This window comes from Pogoniulus pusillus, chromosome 13 (genome assembly GCF_015220805.1).
Source record: "Pogoniulus pusillus isolate bPogPus1 chromosome 13, bPogPus1.pri, whole genome shotgun sequence".
NCBI classification, from domain to species: Eukaryota; Metazoa; Chordata; class Aves; order Piciformes; family Lybiidae; genus Pogoniulus; species Pogoniulus pusillus.
Window position 1 is genome coordinate 10,885,157 of NC_087276.1, and position 18,421 is coordinate 10,903,577.

General features: G+C 38.7%; 1 protein-coding gene across 2 annotated transcripts in view; it reads right to left on the minus strand.

The window, feature by feature from the left end:
* Window positions 1-857: 857 nt before the first annotated feature.
* The window catches only part of CPPED1 (calcineurin like phosphoesterase domain containing 1), a 42,783-nt gene continuing 25,219 nt past the window's right edge, over window positions 858-18,421 (minus strand). For both annotated transcript variants that reach the window (XM_064152964.1, XM_064152965.1), the window contains exon 4: window positions 858-3,133. In XM_064152964.1, coding sequence (XP_064009034.1) covers window positions 2,901-3,133 — 233 coding nt within the window. In that variant the 3' untranslated portion in view covers window positions 858-2,900. The remainder of the gene's footprint in view (window positions 3,134-18,421) is intronic.

Sequence of the window (18,421 nt, forward strand, 5' to 3'; positions counted from 1 at the left end):
ATGCTGTGGCTAGAAGCCCTTCCCATGTATTACACAATTCCATCCACTTCATATAAATGAGAAATTGGGTGGAAGTTCCTAGTTGGCATTCAAAATAAGAAATGTTTTGAAACAAGGTGCAGTGCAAGGGCAATAATTCATTGTTATTGCAAGGGAAATGTTTGTTTTTCCACTGGGTTAGATTTGGCATGCCAAGGAGTTTAGTATGTGTGCTAACACACTACATTTGTTAAACTAAGGCTGTGGCAAAGGAGCAGACTAGTGTACGAAGTCTTACTTCACTGAAATGAGGCATGGGCTCAGCAAGGTCCAAGTACTACAGAAGCCATTCCTTCATTTCAGCCGATGTTATCTTCAACAGAATGCCATCTCAGCTACAAAGTAATAATTATACACACAACTTGCTGTTCTCTCCAAGTTTAATTTTCTTCCTTTACAAAACTTGCAAGGCAAGAACTGAAAAAAAAAGGAGAGAAAAAGGCTTCCTTATTGCAAATATAAAACTTAAAAGAGTATTTTTCATCATCTGGTGAGTTTGATAACAATGTTTATCAAGCCTTTAAGAATCTACCTGCATTTGTCTCCTTTAGCTTCTAGTTCAGTAGACAATAGCAGAAAGCACATTCTTTGGGACTGTCTGTCCTCATCACAGGTGGGACAGAAGTCTAGGTGAGAGCCCAGGCAAAGTGTGTAGCTACAAACTACTCTTGTTAGCTCCCTAAATCCAACAAAGGACAAGAAGGCAGCAACCCAGCTTTAGTTTATAAAACTCTGAAGTAAAGACAAATTTGTGTAATATTTTTACATGTGAACATACTGAGATATTCTTAGAGAGACAGTCTTAAAGAAACCAAGAATTTGGGATATAAAGAAACCTTTATTTTTGTTAGCACAACTCCAGCTTTGTGCTGAAGTGATATCCTCTTAACAAAATGCCACAGACTTTCTTACAGTGAGATGACACTTGGAAAAAGCAGGAAAAAAATAAAATCATGCTTATATTAAAATTTCTTTTGCATATTAGTACATTGTAATTCTAAAACATTAGAACATTCTATACTACTGCTATTAACATTCTCATATTTGTGGAAAGACTTCCTCCCAAAGTTGTGCTTCACTCTTCCCAAGCTTCACAGTTAGGTCCCTCTGCTGAACTTCTTCAGCCTTATAATGTAAATGGACTGAAAGATTTAAGTCATACAGAGACTTCCCTCTGCAAAATGTAAACCAGAATCATCTCACTCTTGAAACTGTCAGTTAGCTGTGATTGCGAAATAGCTCCCAGTCACACAGGACCAATTTTTAAAAGTAGTGCTTTAAAGGATACCCAAGTAGAGGCTTTTAACTTCCAGTGAAACTGGGCACTTAGGTACCTACATATTTCAAAGTAATCTAGCCTTTCTCATTTCCCAGGTGTTCCCTTGAAAATGAGACTGAAAATGTTCAGCTAGGCAAAATCAGGTGGAGAATAAATGCAAAAGAATTTTCTTTCTTTCTGAATCAAATGTTACCTCTGCTTAGGCTATTGCCATGGGACAGGAGTCCACATTTGGTGCTGTCTAGCTACAGCTGTGTTGCCATCACAAGGAAATGCAACAGGGGTGATTTTAGAATCTCACACATGCCACAAACCAAGCTAGAAGGAGCCTCCAAGATAAACTGATGTGACTAAAATGTAATGAACCTGACTTTTCAGTGCAGCATTTCATCCCTTTTGCCATATTTAAGTATCTGTTCCTCAAGGGAACCATGTTGTTTGTGACTAAACAAAAGGGACAGAGTGCCTTATTTTCTCAGCCAATATTGTTTGTGTTCTCTCTTCAGGTGCTAAAGCTGCTCTGTGTCTGTTTCTGGATAACCTGTGGCATGGATTGGAATGTGCTCAACAAAATACTCAGAAAATAAAATCAGGTATGTGTTAATTACATGAAGACTTTTTTGGGCTGTGCATTTAACAGTAAACAAATCAGAGACATTAAAAAATAGGTGTATTGCAGCTTGCACATTTCTTTCTATATAATTTATTTTAAAAGACTTTTTCCAGTGAAGAAAATATACTCAACACTTGATGTTGTATTACATTACAATAAGGCACTCTTAAGTTGCATTTTGTTATCAAACATTTGTAGAAGTCACCATGACTTCTGATAACAACAGAGAATATTCTCCCCATACAATTATTCCAACTTCTGAAGCTGTAGCAAGAGTATAAGCTTACTGAATGGCAGTTAAACTTAAAAATATTCTGCTTCTGTCAATGGCATCTATATATGCTTCATTTATAGACTTTTCATTGTATAAAAGTAGAATATAATGGGAGGGAACCCAGGCTGTGACAGACTGCTTTCCTGTTGCCGCTGGCTCTGAAGAGATAAGAAAATAATGTATGAGAAATGGGCAAAAATACAACCTCTAGGTAACAAGATCTGATCCAAAGGTTGCTAAAAGTCAGTGGGAATCTCTTGATTTTAGAGTTTTAGAGATGTGTTTTTATAGAGTTAAGAAGTGCCCCATTTTTATTATCCAGAGTGCAATAGAAATGACCAAATGTATTGATTTCAAAATATCTTATGAACTATAAAACTAAAACAGACCTGACTTAAAGGGCTCTTCAAAAGCTACAACTTTCACTCTTTCATACACTGCTGGATAAGACTTCCTTGTTGGAAAGAAAAAGTAAAAATTCTCAGAACAATTCTTTTCACTGATAGATTGCCACATTAGTTCTACTGTTCTTCCACATTCCTCACAGGTCTTGTTTTGAAAGAGAGAAACCTGCCAACAACTTTTTTTTGTTATTTAGGGTGATAACAAATTGAGAGAAATCTGTATCTTCAGCCTGGGGGAACTTTCTGAAGCTGTAGTCCTATACAGAAAAAAAAAAGATCATTTGACATAGCCTAATTTTGCTTTGCAAGCATATCTAGCAGCTCTTTCTCTATGCCTTGGCTGCTCAGCTCAGTCAAACTGTAATATCTATGAACAATCTTTTCATCTGTCACAACAACCACTCGAAGCCCATGTGTGTCTTCTCCCAGCTGGCATCCTATTGCTGATGAAACCACCATTTCCAGTCCTCTGTAGGATCCCCCAGCATTCCTATGGTAATGTCCAGAAAATACAGCTTTAATGCCTGGTTTAAAAAAAAAAGAAAAGAAACAAACAAAGAGAGAATACATTTAATTAGCAGCTGCAGTCTATGTATAAAATGTGTTACAGTAAATACTGCTGAGGTTTTCTGCTGAGGCTTTCACAGCTGTGTGCTTGTAGAGAAAGTTCTGTAGCAAATACAGTTACAGGTGTTGTGTTTATCTTCATTCTTGAATGGCTCATGAAGTGTAAAATTAAATAATTTACTTGAGCTTACATTCTAAACAAGTAATTAGTAAACTGCAATAAATAGTTCTAATAGTAATAATTAGTAAAAAACTTAATTCTGCTCCACTAGCTCTGTTTGGGGTTACTGGTAGCTGACTTCTTTATGCTTACTGCAAGGTTTGTCATCTTGCTGCTCCTTTGGCTAAGAAAAAGGAACACTCTAGAGGAAACTGATTAAAATTAGAATTAAAAAATCAGTAATAAAGAACTGCTGAAAGAATGATGCTACCAAAACATGAGTTGAAATTTAAGGATTGTGGAGCTGTATTTGTCAATTAACAGTTGTCACTAAGGGGAGCTTAAACCTGTTTACCCAGTGCTGGTGACCTTAATGAAACCAAAACCACCCAAAAAAGGCAAGCAAGAGACATAAATGAGAAGATAATTTGTAATCTTTTCTCACAAACATCAGGGGTTATCACAGATGGAACAGAGGCAGTACATCAAAGAAAACTAATAAGCAAAAGAAATTGTGAATTATAAGAAGGAGGGAAGAAGGCTGACAGTAGCCAAAAAAGGAACAGTTGACAACCTGCAAAGTGCGTCAGGCTTGCTAATGACATGAAATAACATTTACCTAGCACAGGGTACAAACAAGGCAGGGTTATTCTAATTTCCTCTGTGTTTTTAATGATTTAAGGCTGTTCTTTTCCCTTCTGTTTTGTTAAATACACTTTTTTATATTTTGGACTGTATTACAGTTAAAAAAATCACTGCATAAAAAAACTTGAAAGAAATACATCTGATCTGTTGTGGGAAAACAACATCTATGCAAGTGTCATCCAAGCTTGGTCAGGAGTAAAAGAAAAGCTAAATGACAAGTAGAAGCAGGTAAAGAGGACAAACATGTTGTTTAAGGCTTTACAATGTACTTTGAAGTTCTTGCCTAAATCATTGTCTGATTAGCTAAAATATTTGAAGTCATGTCCACCGAGTCTTCTTCTCCTAGAATATGGTAATTTAACAAAAATTCATTAAGTTTGCAAATGTTGTCTTTGACCAACTTGTAAAGCTAATCCATATACCAGCTGTATTTTCCTGCCACAATCCTCAGTAGCTATGGGATTTCTGCAGAAATCACACAATTAACCAGGTTGGAAAAGACCTTTGAGATCATTAAGTCCAACCTATTACCTAACACCATGTAATCAATTAAACCATGGCACCAAGTGCCACATCCAGTCTGTTATTAAATACTTTCAGTGTCAGTGACACCATCACATCCCTGGGCAGCCCATCTCAATGCCCATCACTCTTCCTGTGAAAGACTTCTTCCTAACATCCAGCCTAAACCTGCCCTGGTGTATTTTGAGACTGTGTCCTCTTGTTCTGTCACTGCGTGCCTGGGAGAAGAGACCAATCCCCACCTTGCCACAGCCTTCTTTCAGGTAGTTGTAGAGAGCAGTAAGATCTCCCCTGAGCCTCCTCTTCTCCAGGCTAAATCACCCCAGCTCCCTCCGCCTCCCCTTATAGGGCTGTGTGCTCCTGACTCCCACCATGTTGAAACCATGTCAGATGAAACACAATTTTGTCATCCTTACCTCCCAATCAGCAATTGCTACTTCTTGTTTCTTCTGCTTTGCAAACATAAATAAAATGGCAGGAGCTCTGTTTACTCTGGATGGCCATTCTGACTGTCTTACAGGACAGTTTTCCCACCTCATTTGATGTTTCCTAAGTTTTAATCAAATATGTTTATTTCTACAACAAAATGAACTCTTGTTCTGTCTTAAGAGTCAAAAAAAGTAATGAAAAACTAATTTTGATGCCAAGTATTTACCTTTCCTGTCAAAGATTTTAAAAGCTACTAACAACACAGTTGAGAACCCAGCTTCTTCCTAAGAGAGAACATGCTTTCGTAGACCAGCACTTCATTTCCAGGTCATGCCAGCATCTTTCACCATCCAGTTCTTCTATGCACTGCTGACAGGCACAGCTGAGCAGCATAGTCAACAGCATTTGTAGTTTGGGAAAAAAAAATTCATCCGCTTTCTTGCTAATCTGAGTTGATGCCTGACTTATTTTGAATGGAAATCTTCAGTTAGTATAAATAGCTAATTTTGCAAACAGGTTTTGGGTGTAATTTTTGGCATTCTTCAGTCTAAGATCCTTGGATTTCAGACTATTGCAGCTTCCTGAAGCTGCCTCTAATGCTATTTTACACTGTTGTGAAACAGAAAAATTACTGGACCAGATGGCTGAAACTACTAGGCTTATTTTCTGTTGTTGTTTATAACTGAGTACAAAACATGTGAATTAATTTTATATTTTGTTACAGCAAGTGTTGATTTATGATGCTATTAATGACAATTCAAAACATTTTCAGATGCACTTAAAGTATTTAAGTGTAATTTCTCTTTGAAACACAATAGGTTGTGTGCTCCTTATTTGTAAGGATGCTTTGATGGTCCTACATAAGGCATCTGAAAATACATAGTAGTGAGTGACTCAACCCCCACTAAGTATTCCCTGATAGCGATGGCTAGATAGCCAGCAGGTTACCAAAATAACTGGCTGAAAATTAATCTTTCCTATCACTTGGCTACATTGGCTAAAAATCTGCTGTGCTATAGTAGAAAAAAATTAATTTCCTGGCACTATTCTATAGATGCTGTACCTTGATGAACATAATTTGTATTCATATTGAAAAATAAACCAACAAGCAAAAGTCTAAACCTGTGCCTGTTCCTGAGGAGAACAGCACAGAAGAGTGAAACACACGTGGGGGCAAGTGCCAGCTGTTGTGGGGCTTTCCTCTGCAGCAATGGTCCTGCTCACCACCCCAGGCTAAAAGCTATTCTTAAATATGCAGCACTGATAATCATCTTTCCAACCATTGTTTTTATCATTCCATGAGCAAGCCTATACAGATGTACAGGGATGCACACTGTGATGACAATACCAAACTTCTTTTTTTTTTTTTCCCATACATTCCACACTTAACAGAAAAGGTAACACATGCTTAGTCCTGTTCAAGTGGTAGGGCAGAGATTAAAGTTATAGCATCTCAAAAATAACCCAGATAACTATATTTTTTGTGGGGCGTAGGGGAGAAAGCTAGCAACAGCTGATTTTGCCTCAGTTTTGGAAAAGAGTAGAAGCAATTTAAGCAGAGCTGTGATTAGGAACATCACAAGGAAATCCTTCTTTTTCAAGCCATCCTTATTTCTCAAGACAGAAAAACCTTCCACTTATTCTCCTGCAGTAGATTTCTTTCACAGTGATTAAATTAAAAGGCAAGTAGGTGAATGTGTCTTAAGACAGCAATCCTTTGCTTTTATGGGAGTGATTTGAAGAATGATACAAAATATATAAACTAGGCTCCAACTATAGTTAAAAATTAAGCAGCTTGGAAAGCAAAACATGAATTATTCTGCTGTCTGCTTGGTAAAAGCTACATGTGCTTTCATCTTTCAAAATCCAAACCCTTCTCAAACAGCAAATTACTCAAGGTGGAAAACAGAGCATGAAATGACCTTGACATTGGATAGTGGTATATGGTTACTGTCAACTAGAATTATACAATCAACCAGGTTGGAAGAGATGTCCAAGATCATCCTGTCCAACCTGTCCAATCAACTAGACCATGGCACTAAGTGCCTCATCCAGTCTTTTCTTGAACACCTCCAGGGACGGCGACTCCACCACCTCCCTGGGCAGCCCATTCCAATACCAATCACTCTCTCTGTGAAGAACTTCCTCCTAACATCCAGCCTATACCTCCCCTGGCACAACTTGACACTGTGTCCCCTTGTTCTGTTGCTGGTTGCCTGGGGGAAGTGACTGACCCCCACCTGGCTACAGCCTCCTTTCAGGTAGTTGTAGACAGCAATAAGGTCACCCTTGAGCCTCTTCTTCTCCAGGATAAACAACCCCAGCTCGCTCAGCCTCTCATAAAACTTGTCTATTATCTTATTTTATCAGCACCAATTCTCTTTGCTCAGTGAAACCTGCTGCTTATCTGTCTGATGTTTGAGTTACACTTTCAAGTCAGTCAGCATAGTAATATTGAGAGCTCACAATGATTCAGCTGCAGGAACCTAGCAAAACAGTTTGGGTGGGGTTTTGAGTTTGTTTTTGATAAACTTGTGAGAAGTCCAATGAGACCAAAAGGTGATGGTGCAGTATAAAAGCTCTGGGATATAAAACATGCCAGGCAGCTTCTTTTCTCAGGCAAAATACTGCAACTCCACCTGCTAACTGCCTACACTTAAGGTATTTTGGTTCGGAACTGAGGTAATTGGTTGAGCAGTGAAACATGATACCTGAGAGCAGAAGGGACATGATTTAAAACCAGTCTTACCTCCTTCTGGCCGTGGGAGCAGGTTCTGCCTAACCAAGCTGCTGGTTATGGGTACTGTTCATCCAAATGCTCACTTTCAGCTACATCATTCAGCTCCTAACAGCACTAGACAGGTGTTCAGTGCTGAATGCCCTCGTGGATCTCTCTGCTCAGCATCTGCCTCTGGCAGAATTCAGTATCTGCTTTAGACACCTCTCAGCAAAAATTCTGCCCTGATTTCAGTTTTCAGGTACTTTAAATTTCCAGTGCTAGTATTCATTCTTGTTACTGTTGCATTACACAGACTCAGAGCGGTTTAGTTGCAACTCCCCTGCCATGGGCAGGAACACCTTCTAGCAGACCATGCTGCTCAAAGCCCTGTTTGGCCTGGCCTTGAAGTCTTCCACAGCCTCTCTGGGCAACACCCTCTAAACAAAGCAGCAAACATGTCATTGCAGTGTATTAATAGAAGTCTAAGTGATGTTGTTTTTTCTTCAACAGCATGTTTTTGTTCACTCAACTCTATTCCACTCGCTTTTGTTAGTTAGCATAAGAAGGAAATCTGAACCAGTCAATGCAATAATACTAAGATGACAAGCAGGCAATTTACTTTGCTCTTGCTTTTGATCTTAAACATAAAAAGAATCTTAGAGATGTATGCACTCAAATTTAATTTATTCATTTCAGATGTTTTTCTGAAGTTAACACTGTCAATTTCCTAGACAGCCCTCCCCATCTCTTTTTTTCCTTCCTTTTTTTTTACCCCCTAAATTCTGTGAGGAAAGAACAGTGTCCTGCCAGGGCTCATTTCTGTAGCCTGCTTTAAAGCATCCTCAGTTCAGTTAAACAGGTTTGCCACACACAAGATAGGTACAGTCCTATCCACTGCAGAAAACAACACCCCAAAAAAAACAGTAGAGCAATGATTTGGTTTTAATCCCCGGGTTCTGAAACAGCAGTTAGGAAAAGCTTTGATATAAAAGCTGTATGAAATACTAAACCACTGCTGTGTAAATAAATGTCCAAAGGATGGCACCTTCACAAGCATTCATTATTTCATTTTTTATGAAAGATACAGTGATTTGAATTTAAATGTGACTGGAGGTTTCACAGTATCCATTAACCAAAAAAAGCAGGATCCATTACTGCAAGACACTATTCATACTGAATGCATTATTCATTAAAAAAGACCCCCCAAAAAAAAAAGGATTAAAATCATAATAAAGTAAAAAATTATGCAGATAGTTACACAGAGAAAAACTAAACATGCAAACCAAACTGCACCTACTGTCTCTGTGATCATCACTGATGCCCGATTGCACGACGATGCTCCAGTTAGTAAGTATCTGTTAGGGGAAAACAGGCCTGAACTGCCAAATTCAGTTTTGATTAGAACAGATCTGGAAACCAGAGACCCAGCATAGTTACCATACAGTGTTAGACACCAGGTCTTGCTCTCTTTGTTCTAGAACTGTACCTGGATCATGAAAATACTTAAAACCAATGAGCTTCATGTCTGCACACCAACCATAATGTTTTCAGGCTCAATCATTTTGCTAAAAAAAATCAGTATCTTTGTGGAAAAAAGTTTAAATACAGGAATTGATTCTGATTTTAGTAAACCAAAGATGTCCTCCTGCCACGCAATTTGCCATCATTTTCTGATAAAGCACAAAAAGCCCTTTTCAGTTCTGGTCTGACATAGCTAATTTTGAAAGATAAAAAAGATTCACTATTTCCAAAGATCTGATCAGAACTCCCTTTCCTGTAGTATAATGCTTTCCTACTAAAGAATTAAATACCTGTGTGTGTTGGTACAAATTTTGTGTGCCAAAGCAGTGTAAATAATTCATGCTGAAACAACCAACCAAAATGTGGATTGTTTAAGAGTGAAGAGTCAGCTGAAGAGATGTAATACATACATTGATAAGCCTTTAGATTCTTTATTAACTTGACTATGAAGTGAGTTAAGAAATACTTTCCTTTTATGCTAATTCATACACTGCATTATGTCAGCTCAAGACTGTAAAGGCACACAGTGGCTTTGGCAAGGCAATAGATAGGTGCTGAGAAAGGTCATTAACAGCTCATGTAGTTCTGCATGCTACCTTCAGTGTTACCTGTATGTTCATTACTAAGCAGAATCTTTAAAGCACAACTTAATTGTAAACAACTTTCCAACAAAATTCGTATTTTACTTTGGAAAACCCAAGTCAAACCACAGTATCAATACTTCTACATTGTTCCCAGTTTCTACTGCAGACATTTCTCAACAGAATACTCGAAAATACCTCTGAATACTTTCCCACACACTTGTTTCCAAAGTCTCTGTTCTAAAGCAAACTCACCAATTAAGTAGTGATCAGAAAAACTTCAGCAAGCTTTCTCCTTTTAAGAGCTCTGGCAAGATGGACAGCTTTTACCGTCACTTCTCAATTTCTCATGTATCTCTCTTCAGTCTTTTTGAAACAAAACAGCACACTGCACAACAAGGGGATTTTCTTGCTGAGGTGGTGTAATTTGGTACTGGGAAACTGACTCACTGTCCTAACAGCGGAAGAGATCTAACAGATACCAGATTTGCTTTGGATCTTTCATGGAACAGTTCAGTACAGAAAAGCTCAGGAGCATCTGCACATATATAAACCCACCACAATCTCAGACTGCAGTACCTCTGATTTACAAGATTGGTCTTTGTAGTGGTGACCATCTTACAGCAGCTACAGTTTCCAAACAACCCTGAGCAGAATAATGACCTGAACAAAACTAAATCCTACCTGAACTATTTGCCACTAAGAGGTCTGGTCATAGTGGAAAAAAAATCTGAAAGACACCTTTAGCTGCTCTGGTGTTGTCAGCATGCTGTTGATTTCATTTCTGACAAGACTCAGACAAGACAATAGTTTATTATGTGAAAGGAAACTACACCCTGAATAATATGCAGTAGGCAGATTATTAGCAGAAGCTAAAGTGTGGCATCTTCTTCACACAAAATTACTATCTTACCACTGAGAAATCCTTCTAAACAACAATTCAATGGCACCAGGGAAAAGGGTCAGCATCATTTTCATGTAACTGCACTGTAAGAGAACAAAGACATTTAGCTGTGTCTTATGGGAAGCTTCTATTAATGCGAGTACATCCTAATCTGACCTTATTGTGCAGTTGCAGTCTTGTCATTCCAACTTCTCCCTTATTTGGTCCTCTTAGAATCACAGAATCAGTCAGGTTGGAAGAGACCTCCAAGATCATCCAGTCCAAGCTATCTATCACCCAGCCCTTTCCAATCAAGTAGACCATGGCACTAAGTGCCTCAGCCAGTCTTTTCTTGAACACCTTCCAGGGATGGTGACTCCACCACCTACATAGGCAGCCTATTCCAATGTCAAATCACTCTTTCTGTGAAGAACTTCCTCCCAATATCAAGCCAATACCTCCCTTGGCACAGCTTGAGACTATGTCCCTTTATTCTGTTGCTGGTTGTCTGGGAGAAGAGAACAACCCCCACCTGGCTACAACCTCCCTCGAGGTAGTTGTAGACAGCAATGAGGTCACGCCTGAGCCTCCTCCACGCTAAATAACTCCAGCTCCATCACCCTTCTCTGGACACGTTCCAGGACCTCAATATCTCTCTTGAATTGAGGGGCTCTTGCTGTTGTATTCTGTAGTGTAGAAAAAAGACATGGATGAGTGGGCATGTTTTCAACCCCACCCGAGCAGGAATGCCTTCAATATGTGGACCAACAGACATCCTGTAGTAGTTAGGTTCTTAGGAATCATCTCTATTTTACACACAAAATGCTAGCTGAGTTATCTTTTTGCTTTATTAAGCAGACATCAGGTATATCTGATAACAATGTGGCACTGAAGGTTTATGAAATACACCTGTTTTCCTAACCCTCACAAATTAAATGTTTGATAGTTTAATTCAAGGTATACAGCCCCAGTCTCAATGATTACAGAAATCCAAATAAGTTAAAATGGGATGGAAAATAATACATCCATATTTATTTCATAAAATCTATGCATCTAGAAAACAATTTTTCCTCAATCAGTTGCTATCTGGCCTGGAATTCAGACTTGAACTAGCTTAAATTCTGGGGGTGTCTGACTCTATAATTACACTCACTTCCATGGCTTGCTTCCCAAAGCCCCTGAATTGAAGGAGCTGTTTGCCAACTCTATTTTCTAATATACAAAAACCATTTTGAGGCATATTTACTGTGTCCAAAACGTGACTGACCTAGCCTCGGTTGGAAATCAAACTACTCAACCCAGCACTATGGACAGTGTAAAAATATAGGAAGAAAATTACCAATATAAAAATAAACCAAAGAAAAAAGTAAGCAGATTTTCCAAATTAGGAAGAGAATGCCTGGAATAATCAGCATAGGAAATCAGTAGCATGCTTTATTTAGACTGAGCCTTCAATTAAATAAATGCTTTTCTCAGCAAAAGCAAATGAGACTAAAAGAGACTGAGAAGGCTAAATTAGTGCAATATGAATGACATAATAAATATGTAATGGGTACAGTACAGACCTCGCTTCTCCTCTCATGCACTCTCTAGAAAAATCGGGGGAAAAAAGTGGTTCTGAGCGAGTAATGAAATTTGTCACAAGGTTCAGATTATCACCCTTGAAATACTGATTAATGCACTACTTTTTATGGTAACTGCAGACAGGGATCTATGTTTACTGCATTTCATTTACAGATTTATGGCTCTCAATACAGGCTGCAGGAGAACTTCAAAGAACACAAAAGGAGGCATTTCTTCACATCACTGTGAAACCTCCACTGTAAAAGCTGAACAAATCTATAAAACAATCCTTAAACTGCACTATATTGATGAAGCCAATGTGATTAACTAAGTCCCTGGAAGAAGAATTCTCAGACACGGGAAGAATATTTGCAAAAACTACCCCTATATTGGCTTCTGCTCTTTGCAAAGCTTTGGCTAGCACTGGAAAAGCCACAGACTGGGCTATAGGGATCCTACTGCTCTGATTTTATGTTAACTGTTGAAGTTTAATGGTAAAAAAATAGGTTTAAAATATAATTATCTAAAAATCACTGCCTTCACTGGCCAGACCTCTCACTCAACCAAGGACTGAAGAAAGAGGATATACTAGCAAAGCTGATCCTATACAGATTTATCCCCCAATCTGCAGGAGCTGTAGAGGAGCAGTAAAGAGTTGAAATGGAAGCAAATAGGTGAAGAAGCAGTTCTGTAAAGACATGAAATTGTTCTGAGTGAAAAACCTGACCATTCCCAAAACTCTAGTATTCTTTCATAGTCAGGAGAACAAAAGAAGCAGTGCCCAGGCACAGGGAGATGCTACTGTAGGAGACGTGTGTGCGTATACACGCCCACAGGTGTATGTTTAGATAGTTTGTAAAAGGCGAATACAACCACTGCAGTCACATGGATGCTCCAAGGCATGTGCACAAACTGGCTTTTCTTTCTTCCCTTTGCTTGCAGCATACAGCTGCTTTCTGAAGTGCTGAACAATGTGGTGAGTCCAGATGCAGTACCTGTTCTCACAGCAATTTGGCACTCCAAAATGTGGTTCTTTCAGCTTCCCTACAAGAGCACACATTAACCACAGGCATTTTTTGCTGTACCTTTTTTCTCCCCTGGGCAGGTGGTGCACCTCATTTTTTCAAGACTCTAGTGCTATGTAGTGAATAATAATATTTGGTAGTCTTTGTAAACAAAGCCTCTTGTGAGGAATAGAATTGATTTTATTTCATTGTAATTTGAGAGTGCTCACATCACCCCATCTGCCAAGCAGGAGTTACAGCAGCAAAGATGTGAAAGCATCAGTCACAGCTCTGCTAACAGAATTGTTCAGTGCTCAGGCAGTTCTCAGAGTTCTTTGAAAAAAAAATTCCAATCATTTCACACCAAAAGAGCTCCAGTAGAAGGAAATAGTTCTGCTGGTGCTGGGCGGGGATCAACACCCTCTATTTTGTAACCTTTTCAGTCAGCCTTAAATAGCAATCTTCTTCATCAGAGAACTTGTATGAATAAAACACAACTGAATAATTAGAATTCACAGCACTTAGCACTATATAAGTAGTTTAATAAAAATATGCCATAGGCTGCTGTTTGCAAACATCAACTGCAAACCTGCAGGGAAATGCTTCCTTACATTTGCTTTGTAAACTAAAGATGTAATTGGTGGTCAGGGGATCTGCGTAGCAGGAGACAACTTTGCAAAGTGTAGTGATGTCAGAAACGTCTATTAGACAGCACTGAGCAAAGCCATATAGAGAAGGTTTTGTTTCACTTGTTTTTCCTGTATAATCAGAGGATGAACAACAGAGATAGCCAAAGGGTCACTCCGGAACACCTAATTACACTGCTGGTCTAAATAAGCCTTTAGAGGTGCTGTCTGTAGAAGGTCACTCTCTGTTTCAAGTTAATTTTTGTGAATGCCTCTTGTGACCTTTCAGTGGAATTTATTTTGTGGGTTGGCTGCTTTTTCTATTTGAAAATGAAAGCGTTCACTATCTCAACACACCAAGCCCTACTGGTCTGCTGTATGCTCTAAGGATCAAAAAGGTTTTATCAAGCAACACTCCAGCACAGTGGATAAAAAGAGATTTCAGAATGTTAGTTAAGCAGCAATATTACTTAGTGTTATTACAGACTCCACTAAACAAATTTCTACTTGCTGATGAATTTCTGAAAATAATGTCTGTGCCAGCATGCTAGATTATATCATACCTGGGCAGTGGCCTTGAGAGACACTGCTCTTACACAGTGACATAGGAGGTAGCACATTTGGTTGCTGTCGCTCTACCTGTACTATACACGCATAAAGTCAAGGCTGAAAGATGCTGATCTAAACCACTGAAGCTGAGAGTATTTAAATCCAAGTCATCTAAAATACTGATAAAGTGACACATAAGCAAGCACCGAGATTACTCAGTGTACAGGCTTTGCCAAAATCAAGGTCTCAATGGCAGGAAGAGGGAAATACTACTCCCTTGTCAACTTAGATTACACAACAAAGAAAAGAATGAAACCTAGCATATGCTGTCTGGTAAACTTTAGAAATGACAGCTTCCAGCACTCATAGCTGAGGACATTCAGAAAGCTGCTTCTTCCTTTAATACTACTTTGCCATAATATTTCTAAAGAGGTGACTGTAGGTTGCACACTCCCTATGAGTAAAGGTGTTAGAAGTTACAGTACCTATAACCACAAAGAGAACAAGAGAAAGATGTCATTTAATAAAGTTAGGTTGCTCTTTCCCACTCTGTGTAAGAATTAAGGCTTTCTAACCAAATCTGAAAAACTGCTTTGAAGAAATTTAAATGAACTTTTTAATTAAAAAAAAAGCTCTGGGGACTACAGGGAATTTCCTCCTGTATTTCCTATCTGTTATTTAGTGATTCTTTCTTGGATGCAAAAATCTCTTATCTCACCCTGAACCAAAAAGGATTTTCTCAATGTTGTTGGTGAAAAACACAACTATTAATTTAGGCTTTATTCAACACAGCTCACATTTGCTTGGATGGTTTAGTTCATTAAGGTCACTAAGAAACATTTATTACTGTATTTTGAGTAACTTCAGTAATTTCAGTGTCACTGATGGTTCTCAGAACCAGAAGTCTTCAAAAGACTGTCTACAGCTCACTGAAAACACCCAAACTTTTCAGGCTATGTAAAAAAATGTGTAGTGTCCTAAGAAAATAATACTGGACTGGGATTTGTTACAAGTAGTTTGCATTACTTAAACTGCTTCATTTAAAAACTATCAGAGGCATACAACATGCAGACCAGATTTTTGACTACACCACTACTTCATTATTTCCCCTACAAAACTATGAGCAAACCTATTTATACCAGCACTGTAAAGCTTTTCAAAGCTGAACATGCATTTCCTACAGCAGAGCAAAGCGACTTGAGCAGGTCTCACAGATGAGAATGTGAGGTCAACTCATTCACAGCTCTTGCATGCAGAGTTTTATCAACATGTTTTTACCTGCTGTGTGCAGAACAGACAGAGCTTTAGCAACTGAGACTAAACTTTTGGATATTTGTATTTTCATACAAATACACTTTCAGAAATGCATTTTCACTTCAATGACAAACTCTGTTCTCAACTGAGTTGGATTTTCACTGTCACTGCAATCACTGTTTCAAAGACAATACCTGTAATGCATTTAAAGAACAGATGATCTAGGAGGATCTCTCAGGCGTGCAGCTTACATGTATCGTTTAACTTTGCGTAGTAGTAGTAGATATTTACAAGTGCCAGATTTTCAATCTATAAATGTTTATCATAAGGACATGATTTTATCTTTAATTAGCCCAACTGTTAAGGACACTTCTTATGTGAGAAATGCAATTCTCTACTCATGCCAGATGTAGCCTCCACAGCTAGTCTTTTATATCAGCTTGTAATGAGCAGCTATGGTTCTTAAGCCCAAAACAATATACTTAACATGTAAGTGATTAGAAGAGAATAACTACAGCAGATCTGGGCTGTGAATTTCAAAGGATAATTTTCTGGGGTTTCACACCTCATTTTAAAGCACCATAAGTATCTGATTATTTCCCACACATACCCATATGAATTTCTTTGTTCATGTAAAGACCTGTACTACTAGGTCCTCCTTCCTTTCCTGTCTCTCTTGAGTTATGGCTTGTGTCTGACACTTCTAGAGAAAGAATAAACATGAAAACCGGGACAATTCCAGGTCTGATCCTGGGTTAGCGAAAACTGAAATATGATGCCCACCTAGTAACACTGCATTGCCAAATGTAGCAACCCCCAAAACACTCAAAATGAACTGTCAGAGAGATTAGAAACACTGAGTCAGAGAATGAGAGAGCCCAAGGAAGGAAGCACTGGTGGTAGCTCAAGGGAAGAAGCAGCCTGGTGGGCTCCTTGAAAAGCAGACTTTCTTTTTCAGCATAAACAAGTAAAGCAAGTTTCTAAATGAAGTGCTATAAGGGGTTAGCCTTCTTAAGCAACGAGTCATATTTAAAAAAACTCAAAAGGCAAAGTAGATTGGGATCTATTAGCAAAATTCTGTGTTTCAATCCTTCAAGAGTAGATGAAGTGAACTGGGGGAAAACCAGTTTCATGTCTAATGATATGCTGGAATCGGTCTGTCTTTGGAAAAACAAAGAGCCAGAAAATAAGTAGTGTCATTGCACACCTGTGCATCTGTTCTCCCTTGGTAACTGCCTGTTTGCAATCCACTGATAACATTCTGTGGTCTTACAAAGGTCACTCTCCAACAGAATAATAAAATGGAAACAGAATGCACCTGTTACTAGGGAGACTCTCAGACAACTTTTGTGGCAGTTAATTTTTCTCTGCACTCTGACTTACACTGAGCTGCTTGCTCTCTATATTCATTTAAGCAGAAACAAGTTTGATTATTGGATTGTGAACAGTACCTATTGGATCATTTACTTACTGCATAGAACAGAAAGCAAAAGAAAAATGTTTTACCATGTTCATTAAGGAACTGGACATGACAGCACATTGGGAGGGCCTTTAGGGATTGGAAAGAGAAACGTGACAGGAAATAATGGGGAGAGGGTAAAAATGGAGGAGCTTGGGAATGTCTTTCGTAGAGGTGTGCTGAATTGCTGTCTTCCCATTCTCTCTTCCTTTCCCCAATTATGTGAAGCCTACCCACCTCTTGGTTAGGCCTCTGGCTACACATCAGAAGAATCAATCTGAAATATCTCTCTCACTAAATGGGGGAACAAAACAATGATAAACACTACAATGATAACACTTTGCAGCATGTCTTGTACTTCCCAGTTTCGAGTGCCACCAAATGTTTGTACATCATCTGGATGTCAGGAAACTACACCAGAACTGCTTTCATTTCTATATTAATGTATATTTACTGAGATACACTTGTATGGCAACGTCCTTTAACAAGCTCTCTGATGCACTAGAAGGTGCTTTTAGCCAACAATACCAAAGCAGTCACTTAGCTGCCCAACTCTCCAACAGCAATACTGTCTATGGTATTAACACTAGTACAACTGAGAAAGATAAGGTGGTGTGTCTCATGGCAAAAAAAAAATCCACTTGCAAATGTCTCTCCTCTGGAGAGCCTTCAGATAGCTGTGAATTTGAGCCCCACTGACTGGAAACAGTAGGAGATTCAGAGATTGGAAATCAGGCTGGTTTGGGATGTGTCCAGGCTTACTTACTCTATGGTAAATTCCAAACAGCATCATAAACCATTTGTGTTGTTCAGTAACCCAAATACTCTGCTCTCCTGCTGATACAGAAAAAATGACACTGATGCAAGGGTGGCAGGCTGGCAGGAAACGGTGAAGGACTAAAACACCTCAAGAATATGAAGGCAATTAAGAGGAAACAATGGGAGCAGGCAAGAGGACAAGTACAGTGTGTCTGTCTCTATGGCATTCAAGTGTCAGCAAACAAAGCTAAGAGAATTGGTACAATATACTGTTTAGGGATGAAGAGCAGGTGGAACTCGTGCCAGAAATGGCCCCTGTTAGTAATGGATATGCCAAGGACTCATCTTAGCAGAGCAAGACTTTTTTAACACTGAATACATCTGGAGTGCTCTTCATTTAAAATTGGCTCAGTGTGGGAGAAAACAACCTCCAAGGTAATTCTGAATTCTGTTTTCATGTTTTATGTAAAACAAATTCTGTATTTTTCTCCTATGGCAATACCTGACCTTACACTCCTTAGGCAGGACAAACTCAGGTTGTCTTGTATCTCTCAGTACTTGCAAAGCTTAA